The sequence below is a fragment of the Saccopteryx leptura genome, chromosome 3 (assembly GCF_036850995.1).
Source record: "Saccopteryx leptura isolate mSacLep1 chromosome 3, mSacLep1_pri_phased_curated, whole genome shotgun sequence".
NCBI lineage: Eukaryota > Metazoa > Chordata > Mammalia > Chiroptera > Emballonuridae > Saccopteryx > Saccopteryx leptura.
In genome coordinates, this window is record NC_089505.1 from 358,789,788 (window position 1) to 358,807,172 (window position 17,385).

The window sequence follows — 17,385 nt, forward strand, 5'->3', positions numbered from 1 at the left end:
AACCTTAGCCCTTCGCTCTGTGAAACGTGCATGTTTCCAAGCATCCAATGAAACAGACTAGAGGGTGCCAGGTACCATTTGAATGGCCTGGCAGGGGGACTGTGAGCCACTTCTAGGTGAGTCAGTCATGGTTCTGGACCAATTATGCAGGTTGTGGTCCTTCCTTGTCTTTTGGTTTCTCCATCTGAATAATGAGTGCAGCCAATTACCAAGATCACAGTTTTCTATGGTAAAAAGAATAATGTCATGTAAAATGGTGAGGGATTATTGAAGACCCTGGCCTCTTCATTGCAGTCAAGTAAATATCCACAAAGCAGTAGAGTTCTATAGAAGGACTATTCGATTTAAATCCCACTTTAAGAGTATTTGACGACAAAATTTTATTTGCTCACAAGTGAAGAATCACCAGATATACCTCATGCTCAATATTAGCATCTACTTGGTGAGGCTGATCAAGTATAGCAGCGTGGGCCTCGGTACCAGAGATTGAGGTTGAATGTACCACTTGCTGCCTCTGGACAAGTGAGCCTCAGTTTCCTGGTCTGTAAAACGTGAGAAGAGAACTGTCAGCACCTCCCAGGAATCACGAGGTTTGAATGAGACAGAGTGTGTAAAGTACAGCAGCCAGCACGTAGTAAGTGCTCAACAAAAGGTAGCTGATCTTATTGTTACGGCGCTACTGTGAGGACTGAGTTGAAATGATGTCTGCACACAGGGTATTAAAGGTTGTCGGGGCTCTATCTCTGAAACTTATGTAAGCGCCTGCAGGGCAGGGAATCTTTTCATCCACTAGCATCTTGTACTTAGTCCTACCTGGGTTTATATTGTCCCTTGAATGTTGAACGATGACGAGGGTGTGTTCTTTCTTTGCCATTCATATGTATATGTTGAAGGCATCCTGGAAGCCCTGCACTCCCGATTGAATGGTCTTTGGCTTTGTTTCGGCCCCACCTTGCAGGTCATTTCCCAGACTCTTTCGCCCACATGGAACCAGATGCTGCTGTTCAATGAGTTAGTGCTGCACGGGGACCACAAGGAGCTGGCGGAGTCCCCGCCCCTGGTGGTGGTGGAGCTGTACGACAGTGACGCTGTGGTGAGTGTCCCAGCACAGGGCTGACGGTGCCTCGCCAAAGCATGTCCTGTTCCACTAACTTGCTTTATTTAACCAGCCTGTTAACACACCTAGATGTGCCGGTGACAATCCTGACTCCGGAAAACAATGAGCTGCAGAACAAGGACAATCGGTGGTGCTCCTTTGCTTCACTAAATGTCTCTTTTTTTTCACGTAGTGTCCTTGACACTGCAATTAAAAGAGGATCTGGGTCACAGAACGGCAGGTGACATGCATTGCTTCGGGAATAGGATCCTGTTTAAAGCAACCCCATACTGACTCAGCCCCCAGCTAATTCCACTTCCTATTGCTGCTTAGTGGAAATCTCCCCGCCTTTTGAAAACAGGAGGTGATTACTGATCTCGCCAGGCCGGAAGGAAATGGATGGGTATTGTCACCAGTTCAGCCTTTCTAACTGGGTCTTTTCTTTTCTTGGTTGTTGCTTCTGCACTCGGCAACAACGTATTCATCTTCATCCCATTTCTGTTATGACATCAGCCAAACCCTTACCTCTCCAAAGATGCCTGTGTTCCGAAACGCTGGATAGATTCAAAAGCTTACTGGAGATTTCCTTTTTCTTTTTTTTTTTTTCCTTTTCAAATTAAGGAGTCTAAAATGAAAGGCCAAAGTTTGTTTATTTTCTCTGATGTCTCTACCTCCTCGGGAAGTTGCAGAAGCACAAATACATTAAATAAAACAGTCATTCCAAAAAGCCTTCCTAAAGCTTCCTTACCTCCTCACCTCGGAGCATCCTGGCAGCTCTGACCTTGACCCAAGGTCAGAAGGAAATTAGGATGAGCAAATTGTGGAACCTGAGCATGTACCTTGGAGAGAATGAATTGCTTTCTTGCTTCCTCGAGAAGGAAATGGAGACCCAGAAAGGTCAAATGCCTTGTTCAAGGTCACAGCTAGCTGGAGGCAGAGCCAGAACTTGAACCTAGCCTCCTGTGTCCACTCTTTCCTGTACATGGCTGATGTGGTTGTATCCCTTTAGAGACACTCCTTCCACTTCTCCATCTCTCTCTCTCTCTCTCTCTCTCTTTCTCGGCACCATTCCCCCAGCTGTAAGATGTATATAATTATGAAATGTGAGTCCTACGTTTGAGGATATAGTATATATTTTCCGTAGAGACAACCCAAAAAGAAACACCTTTCAATTTTGTCCCTGACAACATGGTTCCAACCCTAAGTATTTTTTTATTTGAAATCCAGGAACAAGACCGAGCACCTCCGAAAGCTCTTCCCAAACCAGCCCGCTCCACGGCTGTCCCTTTGCCGTCCTCTCCTTCCCAGACTCCTTCTAGATTTCCGTTCCAGGATGGCAGGCCCCACCCCGAGCCAAACCCTTCACAAAAAACCAGCTTACATCCTCACACCTTAAGGAAAAGGAAATGTCGGAGAGAAAATAACCGTATGAAAGTGTTGCACGCTCCTCCTGGAGAGATACCGAGAGTCACGCAAAGATTGTGTGAGCGCTGTAGGCTGCAGCTACCCTGGGCCCACAGCCCTGTGGGGACGGTCAGATGACCAGGGTCTAGCTCTGCCAGACGTGCAGTTTCAGCTCAGAGCATTCTCTCCTCACTTTGTCTTGTGCTGTCATTAGGCTCTGATGGCTGTCTAGGAAATGAGTTTACATTTGGCAAATTAGTTGTGGGGTTTATGTTGATTCTTTTGTTCCCAGGGCTAATTTTCATTATACCCAGCTAGATAACGACCAAGCCAAGTACACAGCACATCACTCAGCTGCCCCACCTGCACCCAGATGAGGGACAGATCTGACTCTACCAGTGGACACCAGTAGGCAGCTTTGTTTCCGTGTGTGACAGAACTCAACCCCGGCCCCCTCACCCACGCTCCCCTCTACAGCCAGGAATGCAAGTGCCGGTTCATGAGTCCAAGGCCCTTGAAGCCGCGCCACTGCTAAACCCAGGCTCAGGTAGAAGACAACGTGGGCGCTGTCCTTGGACTTTAAACATCGTTAATCCAACAGCTTTTACTCAATAAATATGTAATGAGTGCCTGCCTTGGGCCAGGGCACACAGCAATAAACCAAACAGGCATCCCTGCCTGTGTGGAGCGTAAATTTGAGGAGCTCCTGAGATAAACAAGCAGAGCAGCCCCATGCTGCTCCAGGGGAGTGTGGACCCACGCTCCTGGGAGCAGGTGTGGGGCAGAGGCAAGAGAGGGTGCCCCCGATAGTTCTTATACTTGTGGACTACATCCATCCATACATAAAAAAATATTTAAACACCTTATTTTACTGCAAGAAAAATAATGTGGAACTGGTCTGTCCCTTAAACATATCTTTTCTTTTTATCATCATCACAATTATGATCCTCCTCCTTCTCCTCCTCCTCCTCCTCCTCCTCCTCATTATCTCACCACGGGTTGAGCACTTATTGTATACCAGTCACTGTGCCAAGCACATATGTCATTACACCAACCTTTAGGGCCTTATTAACAGGTACTAGTTTTAATAAACCCCTTTTTAGGCCAGGCTCAAAAAAAGCTTAAGTCAATATCCCATGGTCGTAGGGTTGCCGGACTCTAAAGCTCCCACCCCCTGGGATCCCAAGCCTTGGAAAGGGACAAGAGGACAGGAGCAAGAGGGAGACACCGAGGCTGCCAATTCTGTGAAGATTATTTACAAAATTGTACTGATGCAGGTCAGAACCAGGTAGGTGGCAATCGAGGCTAAAAATTCATTTCTTTTCTGCTGCAGGGGAAGCCAGAATATTTGGGCGCCACGGTGGCTGCTCCTGTGGTGAAGCTGGCTGACCAGGACTACGAGGCACCCGGGCTGTGCTATCACCCCATCTTTTGTGGGAACCTCTCTGGAGGGGACCTCCTTGCTGTATTTGAACTATTACAGGTAAGGGAAATAGAAATAACATTTGTACTAGTCATCGTCTGTCTGGTCTACCTGCCCAGAGACGTGGTCTCACTGGAAGAACATTTCAGTGAAACTATGCCTGGTCCCTCCCTGCTGTCCTGTGTCTAGAGGTGTCTCTTTCTGGTGACCTGGGAGGCGCCACTTAAGAACAGTCTATTTCTAGAGTCCCTGCACTACAAGGTAGGATGCCAGGATGAAATATCTTTATGAGTTTAGCCAACAATGCTTGAGCAGGCCCATCCATGTACATGTCTTTGAGCTCCCTACAGATCAAGAGAGGAGAGCAGAAGGAAGGGAGCAAACGTTTGTGGGACTTACTATGTGCCCAGTGTTGTATTTGCTGCCTCGTGTACCTTTCCTCACATGAGACCTCCCTCAGTCCTGTTGAGATAGGTTTGATGGTTCCTATGTTACAGATAGTAAGCTGAGGGTTAATGCAACTGACTGGCTTACCTGATCATGCAGCTCGTGGGTGATTGGGCTGAGAGCTGAAATTAGACCTTTAAAGTTTTTTCCTTCTGGCCCTGGCCGGTTGGCTCAGTGGTAGAGCGTCGGCCTGGTGTGCAGAAGTCCCGGGTTCGATTCCCAGCCAGGGCACACAGGAGAAGCACCCATCTGCTTCTCCACCTCTCCCCCTCTCCTTCCTCTCTGTCTCTCTCTCTTCCCCTCCCGCAGCGAGGCTCCATTGGAGCAAAGATGGCCCAGGCGCTGGGGATGGCTCCTTGGCCTCTGCCCCAGGCGCTAGAGTGGCTCTGGTCACGACAGAGCGACGCCCCGGAGGGGCAGAGCATCGCCCCCTGGTGGGCAGAGCGTCGCACCCTGGTGAGCGTGCCGGGTGGATCCCGGTCGGGCGCTTGCGGGAGTCTGACTGTCTATCCCCGTTTCCAGCTTCGGAAAAATACCAAAAAAAAAAGCTTTTTGCTTCTTACAGCTTATTGCATAGTGTCCCGAAGAGAAAGAGCTCTTACCCTGTCCCCCGAGAACAAGAGGGGAGGGGTTATAAACACGTGTCTCGGAAGACTTTTTCAGAAAGCAAGGGCAGGGAACTGAAGAGGGAAGCTGAGACTCTCGAGTCTCACTGTCCAGGAGAGGGCCAAATGGGACGTGGGGAAAACTTCGAAGAGAAGTGACCAGGGGGCCCTCTGTCAGAGATTTCTCTCCCAGACCATTTCATTCACTGGGGACAGGCACTTGACCTTTGTGGTTAGACCAGTCCCTCTGTAGGTAAGTCTGCTTTTCAGAAATTCTTCACTCTATATTCATTTTTTCTCCCTAAAAACTCACTTGGTAGAGAAACTAGAAGACAAGTATTCCTAACACATGGAGAATAAGAGTGAAGGTGATGGAATGGATACCGTGGGTGTAGAGTTCTTTTCCATCACCTTCCAAGGATGCAGAGTGCGACCTTGGGTGAGCTACGTAATCTCTCTCTTTCACTTGCAAAGTGGGGATGGTAATCTATCTGAGGTCCCTGGCATGAAGTAAACACTCAATAAATACTACGTGTTTTATTAGTAGTCATATTATATGAAATGGAACATTAAAGCAAAATATAGTGAAAAAAAAGTTTAAGAAATGCTGCACATTACACATTCCAATAACATGTTTTGTTCTCGTTTTTAAAATTACTTTGCATTAATGGCAAGTGGTATTTGTTTTACTTAGCAAGATGAAGTTTCCTTTTTTAAAGAATGAAGCTGTATTTAATGTTTCCTGGGTAATAATACAGGTGGTGGAGGAATGACGGGCTTGGGAAAGCTACATCTAGTCAAGACTCCCATTTTACATGTCAGAAAGCTGGGGCTCCTTTCGTTAGTTTGTTCCTTTTTGTTCTGTGTTCCACATCTGAATGAAATCATACAAGGGCTGTCCTCTTCCATCTGACTGATTTCACTCAGCATAATACTTTTAAGATCCATCCTTGTTGCAAATGGCAGCATTCTATCTTTTTGTGGCTGAGTAGTAGTGCATTGTATACATGTACCACATCTTCTTTATCCAGTCCTCTGTCAAAGGACACTTAGGTTGTTTTCATGACTTGACTATTGTGAATAAAGCAGCAGTGAACATAGAGGGATGTATATCTTTACAAGTAAGTATTTTTATATTTTGGGGGTAAATTCCCAGAAGAGGGATTGCTGGATCATGTGTGGTAGTTCTATAAAATATATGGTAAAAAAGGAAACTGGATTATGGGTGGGGAACATTCAATAAAGTACACAGACGTCAAATTATAATCTTGTGCACCTGAAAATTATATAATATTATTAACTAATTTGCCTCAATACATTTAATTATAAAAAAAGAAAGAAAGAGAGAAAGGAAGGAAGGAAGAAAGGAAGGGAAAGAAAGAAAGAAAGAAAGAAAGAAAGAAAGAAAGAAAGAAAGAAAGAAAGAAAGAAAGAAAGAAAGAAAGAAAAGAAAGAAAAAGAAAGAAAGAAAGAAAGAAAGAAAGAAAGAAAGAAAGAAAGAAAGAAAGAAAGAAAGAAAGAAAGAAAGAAAGAAAGAAAGAAAGAAAGAAAGAAAGAAAGAAAGAAAGAAAGAAAGAAAGAAAGAAAGAAAGAAAGAAAGAAAGAAAGAAAGAAAGAAAGAAAGAAAGAAAGAAAGAAAGAAAGAGAAAACCAAAAAGCTGAGGCTCAAGGTTAACTGAATTGGATTCGGACATCTGCTCTTTTCATTACACGAAGCTTCCTGAAGAGCTCTGAGCATGAGCCTGTCAATAAGGGGCAGGACCTACCGATCCCTACAGGCCCTCTGGGGCCGGTTCTTTCCCTTCCACATTCCGTCTCTCCTCCCTCACTTCCTCCACACTGAGCATGCGCGAGGTGATACCCTGCTGCTTCCCAACCTGCTGAGTTAATGGAGGAAGCATTGTCAGAGGCAACCTAAAAGATGAAATTCATTAGGGTTCCATTAGGACTTCTCATTCGATTACTTGTTCAAAGATAATTTGATCATCAGTGCAGCTGTCTTGGCATGTGGATCTCGTGCCTGTTGAGGGAATGGGAGCTAGAAAATACCTTCATTTGTCACTGGCTGCCCTCGGTTTTCATCTGTGGATGGTTTATTCTGCTTCTGCATCTCCCCTAGGGAAACACTTCCCGTCTCAGAAGAAGGATTGACTACCTTGGTTTTCCCAGGCCCTGGGATGAATTCGTTAGCTCTGTTTCCTGCCCCTGCCCAAGCTAGCTGCCTCCTCCCACCCCTGTGATCCCAGTGCCGGCTGCTAGCCCCGCTGCCAGTGACCCTCTGCTGGGCGGAGTCAGACTCCGCTCCTCCTCTTCACTCCGTATCTGTGTCCTTGGCCAGGCCACGCCCACTCCTGGACCGGCTTCCATCTTCCCTGTTCTCACAGACTCTGTTTCTCCTCGGGATTGCTGCACTGGCCTCTCCCCTGGCACTCCAGTTTCCTGCCCTTGCCTTGTTCACTTTATCCTCCACGTTTCCTCCAGAACACAAGTTATACCATACATACCACGCTCCTCTTCAGAAACCCTGTGACCTCTAGAAATATCTCCCAAAGTCCGCTTTTTGTAACGCCAGATCCAGTCCCTCCAAATAAGTGAAAAGAACATGTGGGAGCTGCTTCACCTTATATCCATCTCTCTTGGGGATTGGAAACACCCATTACCATGGTGAAAACTCCAAGAAGCTCAATATTTTCCAAAGATCCTTGACTATGAAACTTTTTGTTTATAGCTCATGAAGAACAATCTGATCCATAGGATAATGTCCAACTTCCATAGGCTGGCACGTAGACTCCCAAAATTTGTCTTCAAGCTGTTTTTCCAGCCTGGCGTTTCATCGGATCACTCCACACACATGGCCTCTTCATGCCAGGCTGCCCTGCGTTCCTGGACCTCACCACAGAGGTGTACCCCTCTGCTTTCAGTCAGCTGTTACCCCATTTGAAATGTCTCCCAACTCTGCCCACCCCAATCTCCACACTCCATTTACCTACTTAGGAACAAGGTCATCATCAAAGTTCAGAACTAGAGATGCTTCCTCCAGGAAGCTTTCCCCACCCCCTCAGTCAAACAAAATGTTTTCCTCTGTCCTACAGCACGTTGCCTCTTTTTCTAATTCAGGCTGTGGTAAGGTCCACTGTTGACGGTCTTGTCATGCCCCACCCTGAGAGTGGCGGCTCCCTAAATTTTGCACCCGAAGCTGTACCTCCTTTGAGGTCCTGATATTCTGTCTCTACTGGGGTATTAGAGCAATCTGGCTTTTGGGCTAACTGACCTTACCTCCCCCCAATTCTTCCATTTTGCCTTTGTGACAATTCTTTATCTTTCCCTGACCACGTGCACCAAATAAGTACACACCATGAGCCAGCAGCTGAGCCATTTCACTGTGGAAACATTTCGTCTTAGCTGGGAGCAAAGCCCCTTAATGTCCACCACGTGGTGAACTCCTTCAAGGCCTGTGCTGAGCACCGAGGGTATCTTTCAGACACCCCAGAACAAAGTTTCATCAGGGTATTTCCCAGGCCAACCTGCCAGCAGCCCCAGGATGAGCTACATCCAGGGGCACCGTCCTGTGCCACTATCCCAGCTGGTTCGTGCTTTTCCCTTTGGAGCCCGAGGGGCAATTAGCTTCCTCAGGGGGGTGACGTTTTGCAGGCTGAGTCACTCACCTCTTACTGCCAGGCAGCATGGGACACACATCTTCGTATTTCCCAGCTCCTCTGTGGTCTGGTTCATTCCACACCTAATTGCCTCGAGCCTGTTGGCATTCGCAGTGCCTGCTATCTGCTTTTATTGAGCTTTCCTATAATTAAATTGACCACATCTGCTGTTGCTAGCTAGTATATGTCTGTGGAAATGAAATGGTTGTATGTTTGTGCTTTGCAGGTGTTGATGAGCAATTAGGCTTTTTCGAGCACATGGAGTTAAAGTGTCAGTCAGCCAGTGAGCGTCCATCAGGGACCCACTGGGCAGGGAACGCCATTTGAGGGGGCTTGGAGAATGAAGTGAAGTAAATGAACACTTTGTCTTAGCCAAGTCAGACAGACAGCCCCAGTGAGGAAGCCCTCCTTCTCTCCAAAGCAATGTGTAATAGAATGTCTGACTTCCAAGGGGCTCGAAGGGTTATCTGGCCCAATATCTGAGGCCCAGAGAGGAAAGGGGACTCACACAGGGTCACACAGCAGAGCCTGGTGCCCAGGCTCAGTACATGAATTTCTGCCCTGAGCTCTGGGGAGGACACACTATGTCCCAAGGACCGAAGAGTAAGAGAATGGCCACCGTGACCAGGGGCAGATCAGAGACAGCTTCTTGAAAGGTCTGTGTGTCGAGCCAGGTCTTGAAGATAGTGCAGGGTGGCCGGCACAGTGAGAAAGGCCCTGTCTTTGGCAGACTTTCTAAGTCCTCGGTGTGAGATTTTAGTAAAGCATGATCGTTCTGCTGCTCTGTTAACTCCAAATGCACAGGAAGTGACATCTTTTCATCCTCGGAGGTCTGCCTTCAAAAGACTTTCTTTTCTGTTTCACTGAGGAAGATGTGGTTTCTATTTGATTAAGCAGGAATCTCTCTAGCAGTGCAAAATGGGGACTGGTGAAGCCTCAGAGGGTCGGTTTCTGATCAGCGCTCCTTCCCTATTCCTCTGCTGGAGCTCCAATGTCGCTTCACCAGGTCGTCAGGCTCTATGTCAGGCAGGGCCAACATACGGCCCACGTAACGAGTTTATGCGGCCCACGATTAAATTTTTATTATTCTCCGCTATTTAAAATCTTAGCTACTCAGAAGCGGAAGCGTCTTTCATTATTGGAAATCGAGATATTTAAGAAGATAGTGATATGCGGAAAAAAATTCCACATGTGATTAATCTAAGGTTAACTTCCAATAATTGGTCAAGTGGATTCGCGATGTTTATTTTTTAAAAAAATTCCATTATAAAGATTTACAACTTTTGTACTCATCTGTACTTGATATGAACTATTTGACACTTAGTGGCAATGTGAAACCCACATTCTTTTAGGCGGAGTTTGCCAGTGCGCACCCAAGGTCAAACAGTTCGTTATTTTTGTGGTCAAGTGTGCTGATCAAGTGGCATTGTAGCACAGTTGATAACTGAAAACATGTCCAGGCTGTTTGTAATACGAAATAATTGTTTTATTTGCGATATAACCCTTTCAAGCTCATTCTATTAATTAAATATTGTTTTGATTGTGATACAATTTGGATATTTATATGGTATGTAATTATATTTTTATTAAAATAATATTGTATATTAAATTTTTTTCACTCACGTACATTTATTCATAAACAAATTACATAATAAAATTTTGTTTACTGAAACGAATTGTTTTAGTATTTAACATTTTTTAATTTTAATATTTCCTCCGGCCTGTGAAAAAAGTTTTTTTCTAATCTGGCCTGGGGGCAAAAACTGTTGGCCACGCCTGCTCTATCTCCTTGTCCTCTATCTTGTGAGCTTATGGAGATCAATAGCATACTCACTATGTTGGCGTGTATGGCGTGGCGTGAAGTGCTCACGAAGGAGGGTAGCCCTTGTGAATGAAGGCATTTGTCAATGAATAACGGATGCAGTAAAAATACATCATCTTGGTTGCATTTTAAGCTGGAAACATTGCTTTCATTAAAATAATGATGATCTTTTTGTTTTTAATGGAGGAAAGGGTTTTAATCCATTATGAAATTTGGCTAGTGGTGATAACAGGTAAATGGAGGAAAAAATAAAAAAGAAAGCACCTCAGATTCATCAGTGAGTCACAGGTAACTCACTGGGGTGGGACAGTCCCAGAAATATTTTTCCTTTTCGTTTTTCTCCACTTTCCATCAACTGCCAAGTCCAGCTACACATAAGACATGCATGCCCTCCCCTCCCCTCCCCACCGACACGTCCTGGTTCCAGCCCTCATCGTCTCCTGCCTACATTGTTAGCCAGTCCATCTGTATTTGAACTTCAGCAAGGAATCAAGGCATTTTAATTATGAGACTGTCTTTTTACTAAAATAAATTCTGTCTGCCTATAAGTACCTTCTATTCATGGGTCATTTTTAATTTTTCAATTACAGTAGACATATAATATTGTATTCATTTTAGGTATACATAGCATAGTGATTAGACTTTTATATAACTTTATGGACACCCCAATGAATCTAGTACCCACCTGACCCAACCATACTTAGTTATTACAATATTATTGACTGGATTCCCTATGCTGTTCCTTGAGATCCCTGTGAATATTTTTATAACCGCCACTTTGTACTTCTTAACCCCTTCAGAGAAAGACAAACACCACTTATAAGTGGGATCTAAAAAACAGAATAAATAACAAACATAACAGAAACAGACTCATAGATGCAGAGAACAAATGGATAGTTGCCAGATGGGAGAAGAGTTGGGGGGCTGGGTGAATAAAGGCTGTCTTACCCAGGAGGGGCTTGTGTGGCTCTGTTAGCCTTCCTTGCCTGTCCTCAACCTTCTAACCACTCCTGTCCTTTGCGGTAGGTCCCTTCATCTGGGCTGCAAGGGCTCCCTCCCATTGACCCACCAGATGTCACCCAGATCTACCCGGTTCCCGCCAGCATTCGGCCAGTGCTGAGTAAATACCGAGTGGAGGTATGGCGCCGGGAAGGACTGAGTTGGTCTTTGGGAATAAAGCGCAGTGGTGCATTGCATACAATGGTACATTGTATGAAGGGAACTGTGGGATGGGAAGGAGACGTAGTTGATCCAACGGGGTCCCTGAGTTACTGCACAGTCCTTTCCCTGAAGAACTAGTGTAGTTCTCAGGCAGCCCGTGGACGTTTGCGCTGGCTCCGCCCTGGGTCTTTGAGTGACAGCTCTGCTGGTCTTCTCCTCAGGTTCTCTTCTGGGGAGTCCGAGAAATGAAGAAGGTGCAGCTGCTCTCGGTGGATCGTCCTCAGGTCCTCATCGAGTGCGGGGGACGGGGCGTCAAGTCCTGTGTGATCCAGAGCTACAAGAACAACCCCAACTTCAGCGTCCAGGCAGATGCTTTCGAAGTGGTGCGGGCACCTCGCTTTCCCACCTCTGGTCATGCCCTTCATCCCCGCAGATCGACTCGGCTTGGGGAGATGTGTTGGAGCTTGGGGTGCCCACTACCTACCACCAGGAATAACAGTCTGACTTCGTGAAAAGCCAGGAGTTCAGAACGAGATAAAATAGACTTTGGTTGTTGTTTTGTTTTGCTTTGAAAGGTTCCAGGTTAGATGATACAGTAAATCAAATCCGGTTAACTAACAGGGAAGCCCCAGTTCATCAACATTAGCATCACCTGGGACCTTTGAGAAATGCACATTCTCCGGCCCCCACACCTCATGAATCCGGCCCTGTTGGGGGGCTGGGGCCCAGACAGCTCTGGCTTAAAGAGCCCTTCCATACACACTAAAGTTTGAGAACCACGGGCCGAGAAGATACCCTCACCTAGCTCATTTTAACGGTTAGGTTTTTTTTTTTTTTTTAAATTATCTGGGCATGAAATAGCAGTAGTATACATATGAATTTATGCTTCTAAACTGATTTTTGGTTTTGGTATCTGTGTTTCTGTTTCAATATTTTAACATAGTTTTTGTGCTCCAGTTTGGAACTAATTGTGAAGGGTTTACTTTGTCTAACCCAGTCAGCACCAACGGGCACGTACACTAAGTCAGCCAAGTCTGGAATTAAAGAACCTGCATAGGGCATGCAGACACTTCACACCCAGCTTTGTGGAGCTTTGGGGGGCACCGGGAGACGAGGGGGCAGGGCACTGGCCCCTCACCCTCAGCTCCATTTTGGATGGCTCCCTTTTACATTTCGGGCCTGGGTAATCATCCATCTGAGATGAGCATTAGTGGATAATAACAAAGTAAGACGCTTGACAACCACTGCCATTTGGAAGTGTGTGATTTTTTCTTTTTTCTTTTTTTTCTTTTTATTTTTTATTTATTCATTTTAGAGAGGAGAGGGAGAGACAAAGAGAGAGAGAGGAGAGACAGAGAAGGGGGGAGGAGCTGGAAGCATCAACTCCCATATGTGCCTTGACCAGGCAAGCCCAGGGTTTCGAACCGGCAACCTCAGCATTTCCAGGTCGATGCTTTATCCACTGCACCACCACAGGTTTTTGCAATAATAACTGGGGATTTGAACTGTTAGTGCCACCCTTCGCATTTTGGGGAATTACTCCTGGCTTGGGAAGGCGGTGCTCCAGACTTCCGGCAAGCTGCAGGGGTGGCCTGGAAGCACAGAACGACGAGGCAGGGACAGCAGGAGGAAGGGTGGCCGGCGGACTTTGGCCCTGCCCCCGGACAGGGCAGCAGGGCATCGGCAGCCAGGCTCTGCCCAGGCCGTGCCCCGACTCCACCCCGGCCTCTCCCCGCAGGAGCTGCCTGAGAACGAGCTGCTGCACCCGCCCCTGAGCATCTGCGCGGTGGACTGGAGAGCTTTTGGGAGGAGCACCCTGGTGGGCACCTTCACCATCAACTGCTTAAAGCAGTTCTTGTGTAAATCCAGGGAGCCCCTGGCCCTCACCTCACAGGCGGACGGAATCCAAGCCGGGCAAGGTAGGGAGCTCCTCGTGGCTTCTGGGCTGTGGACTACAAAGCCATATGCCTGCTAAGGGCCCCGCACAGGGACGCCCGCGGTCAGCTGGGTCTTCCTGAAGACATGCTCCTTACGTCCCGCCTCTTCTTCTTCAGTTGCCATGTTCTTCCTTGAAGAATGCCAGCAGGGTCAACTCCTCTGAGAAGCCTCCCTTGCACATCTTCCAAGCTGCCTCCGGCCTCCACTTCCTGACATTTTTCTTTGCTTGATGCTATTTTAATTTGTTCCGTGTTTGATCTCAGGTTCGCAGAGTTGAGTTAATTCCATTTCCCAGCTGATGCTGTTCAAGTATCATTGGTCTGCTCAAAGCTTCTCATTATAACCACTGCTCCCCCTGCCTTGTTCCTTGTCCCCACTCCAGCCCCCTCCCCACTGCGGCCCCCACACCCCCAATTCTTGTAAAGTGTAAATCCATTTCATTCACACAGATGAAATGGCGCTGTACCCTTCCTTTGGTTTCCTGCTCTTCTCGCTCAAAGCTATGCTTTAAGATCGGTCCACACTGCTGTGTGTTTATCACTTGTTACCAGTGCCTACAGCATCTGCCCCCTTTGCTCCTCCTTTCCCCTCATCCTAGAGCCCTGGGCCCCCTCAGCTCCCCACTTCCACAGACAATGCTGTGACAAATGGCCCCCGTTCATTAAAATCTCTCTGAAGATCAAGAATAAGGACGACCATTTATTGATTACCTGTTATGCACCAAAATGCCTTACATCCCGATCTCATTTATGACCCCACTGACGTGAACATTTTCACTGTCATTTTATAAACAAGGAAAACGGGGTTCAGAGATATTAGGAGCTCACGATATTCGCCTCCAGACCTGTCCGATTCCCGGTGTCGGGCCCCTGAGATGACCTCCCTGTACTGTTGGCCTGACCTGAGGCTCTTTCATTTCGCTTGTTTCAGATGCGCTAACAGCCGCTGAGCCCTCTGGACCCCTCAGCTCCTCCCAGGAGCCCCCAGCAGATCACATCTATGTGGACGTTGAGCCGCCGCCCACGGTGGTGCCCGACCCTGCCCAGGCTCAGCAGGCCGGCCTGGTGGACGTCCCTGACTCGTCCCCCATGCTGGAGCCTGAATGCGCACCTGCAGCCCAGGAGCAACCGAAGGAGGGGAAGGCGAAGGTCAGCATATAATCCCTCTTCCTATTTAGAAGGCGCACTGGAGTTTGTACTCGGGGCTCTGGGTGCCGATCCTCCCGCCTACTAGCTGTGCAGCCGTGGGCAAGCAGCCCTAGGGTTCTGAGCGTCAGCTTCCTCGTCTGTAAAACGGGGATACTGTCCCCACTTCGCGGCACTGAATCAGGTAAGTCGATGTGTATGAAATCAAAGTGCTAGCCAAACGGGACAGTAATATTGAATTGAACAGAAACTTTTCTCAGTTTATTAGCTTGGAAAGACAATGGTTTCTGCACCTCGGCCTCATACACAGATATTTAGAACCTACTCTGTACAAGGTCATGTGGAACAAAAAAGATATGTCTCTGGATTCTAAGGAGCGGTGAGACTTCTCATTCCCAGTTAACTGAGATTCTGGGAGGGAGATGGACACGTATATAAAGAACCGTAAGCCAAGGATGTGATCTATCTCTTTTGGGTCATAAATTTAAATTACAGTATCCTGGTGCGTCAATTGACTTAAAGGAGAAGTCAGTTTGAAGGAAGTTCTAAGAGATCACTTGCCCAGCAAACGGTAAAGGCTGAAATAAGAAGCAGAGTAACATGGATGAGTGGAGGTTTGCTCAGGCTGTTCCCATCTCCTCCAAGCTCAGTGTGACCATCTAGGACACCTTGAAGGGTCCCCTTCCTCCCGCCGGCATCGCACCTGCCACTTTATGTTAGAATGCTTAGTTTAAGTGTTTGTCGTTGCCACCATAAAACTGTGATCCCACTAGGTCAAAGGTAGCTTTTTAAACATCTCTGTATTCACTGCATTTGATAGAGTGCCTGGCACATTGTAGGAACAGACTCAAGAGATGTCTGAGAGGGGGAACGGATGCTGGGTACAGGATACGTTTTGCATAGATAGCCTCCTCCAACGGGACAGCTGTCTTCTCCAACAAATACGTCCTTTGTGCCAAACATCTATCACTCTCCTACCTCTATCACGTAGGTTGTAGATGTCACTTATTTGTGCCCATTTAATTAGGAATGATGCTAAAGGAGAACTGTCTACATTATGTCACTTAATCCTCACAACAGTGAAGTAGGCAGGTATTATTGTCCCAAGTTTATATTAATTGCTTAATGACTTATAACCAGGTCCGTTTGAAGCTAATGCCCTGTCTACTACACCACATTGTATCATAAGCCTGTCTCTCCCGGTGAACTCGAAGCTTCCCAAATGTGGGGATTGTGTCTGATTCCCCTTACATCCCCAAAGTCAAGCACAGTATCTCACATCCATTCAATAAAAGTCTGCTGAATAAGTGAATGAACAGATTATTAAACTTTCACCTATAGAAATGGTACGGAAAGCTGCAACCACAAAGCCTGCCGACACCTCCACCTGCCTCCCAGAATGCACCTGTGTGTTTGCTTTTCAGGAAGCCAGCTGGCCACCAGCAGATCCCTGCAGATCCATGGGTCTAATTAACAATCCGTTCTCATCTTCTGCCAGGATACCAGGAAACCTTCCCGGAGGTCTACCAAAAGGAGGAAGAGGACCATAGCGGATGAATCAGCTGAAAATGTCATTGACTGGTGGTCTAAATACTATGCCTCCCTGAAGAAGGCACAGAAGGTAGGAACTCCCCTGGCTGTGACAATTGAGGGACTCGATAAGAAAGTTGTCTCTGCCACCACTCTCCCAATCCCACACTATCGCTCTTAAATTCCACCATAGGTAGGCCCTACTCAGGTATGATTCTGTTAACTGCAGAAGGGTTCAAAGCCTGGCAGGACCAGGGATCCAGAATTGCTAACTCCCCAGCCTCTGGCTAGAGCTGGCCCTAGGACACCAGGTCTGTTATAAATGCTGGAAGGATGCTCAGTCCAGCAGCCAGACTCAGGGAGGTCCAGCTTGTAAAACTTGGGTCTCTGGACAGGTGGGCATCAGCGATGGGGGTTTCGGGTACAGCTGGAGATACCCACCTCGGAGAGCTCCAGGTCTCCGGCAGGATTCTAATGTAAATTCATATGGGAAACTATCAGAGTAAAGGCAGAGGCCTTGGCATTGGCAAGAAATCAGCACGTTGCTGGAGCAGGGCCTCAGGCACATGGAACCAGAAGGGGATCCAGGAACAGAGCTGGAGAACCAGTGGGGAGCGGGTCTGGAGAGTCAGCCGAAGCTCTGTGGCTGAGTTTGGCAAGACAGCTCATCCCAGAGTAAGAAAGGGGAAAAAATATTAGTCGGAAATCACCATACGTAATTGAATAGAAAGCCTTCTGATTCTTGAGTTTGGAGAGATGATAGTTTCTTCATCTGGGACCATCCATGAAGATGGATAGATAAGTAGATAAACAAACCAAATGTTAGTTCTCGCCTCCAACCTCCCTCCTTTTGTTGCAATGGACACACCCATTTCTGGGGAGTGCGCAGCCCTTTCCCCTTTCTCTGCTAACCTGTCCCACCCCTGGGACCAGCCCAACAACCCAACGTGCCAGCAGGTGACACTGCTGGCTGCAGACCAAGGTGATCAGATGGAGAGGGTGCTCCAGGGAGGTGCAAAGATAGTGGGGAGAGGGGCTGTTTTCTCAGTGGCCGAGAGAAGGCTGCACACAGGGGACAAGGGAGTCCTCAGCTTGGTGGCACTTTTCTTGGATGTGTGGTTACCTTTTGTTCAGGGCAGGGCATCACACTGCCCTGAG

At 47.2% G+C, this 17,385-nt stretch overlaps 1 protein-coding gene across 2 annotated transcripts in view; it reads left to right on the top strand.

The window, feature by feature from the left end:
- FER1L6 (fer-1 like family member 6) overlaps positions 1-17,385 on the top strand; it is a 135,868-nt gene that overhangs the window by 84,066 nt on the left and 34,417 nt on the right. For both annotated transcript variants that reach the window (XM_066379448.1, XM_066379449.1), the window contains 7 exons: positions 959-1,093; positions 3,834-3,983; positions 11,480-11,590; positions 11,836-11,997; positions 13,353-13,533; positions 14,483-14,700; positions 16,196-16,318. In XM_066379448.1, coding sequence (XP_066235545.1) covers positions 959-1,093; positions 3,834-3,983; positions 11,480-11,590; positions 11,836-11,997; positions 13,353-13,533; positions 14,483-14,700; positions 16,196-16,318 — 1,080 coding nt within the window. The remainder of the gene's footprint in view (positions 1-958; positions 1,094-3,833; positions 3,984-11,479; positions 11,591-11,835; positions 11,998-13,352; positions 13,534-14,482; positions 14,701-16,195; positions 16,319-17,385) is intronic.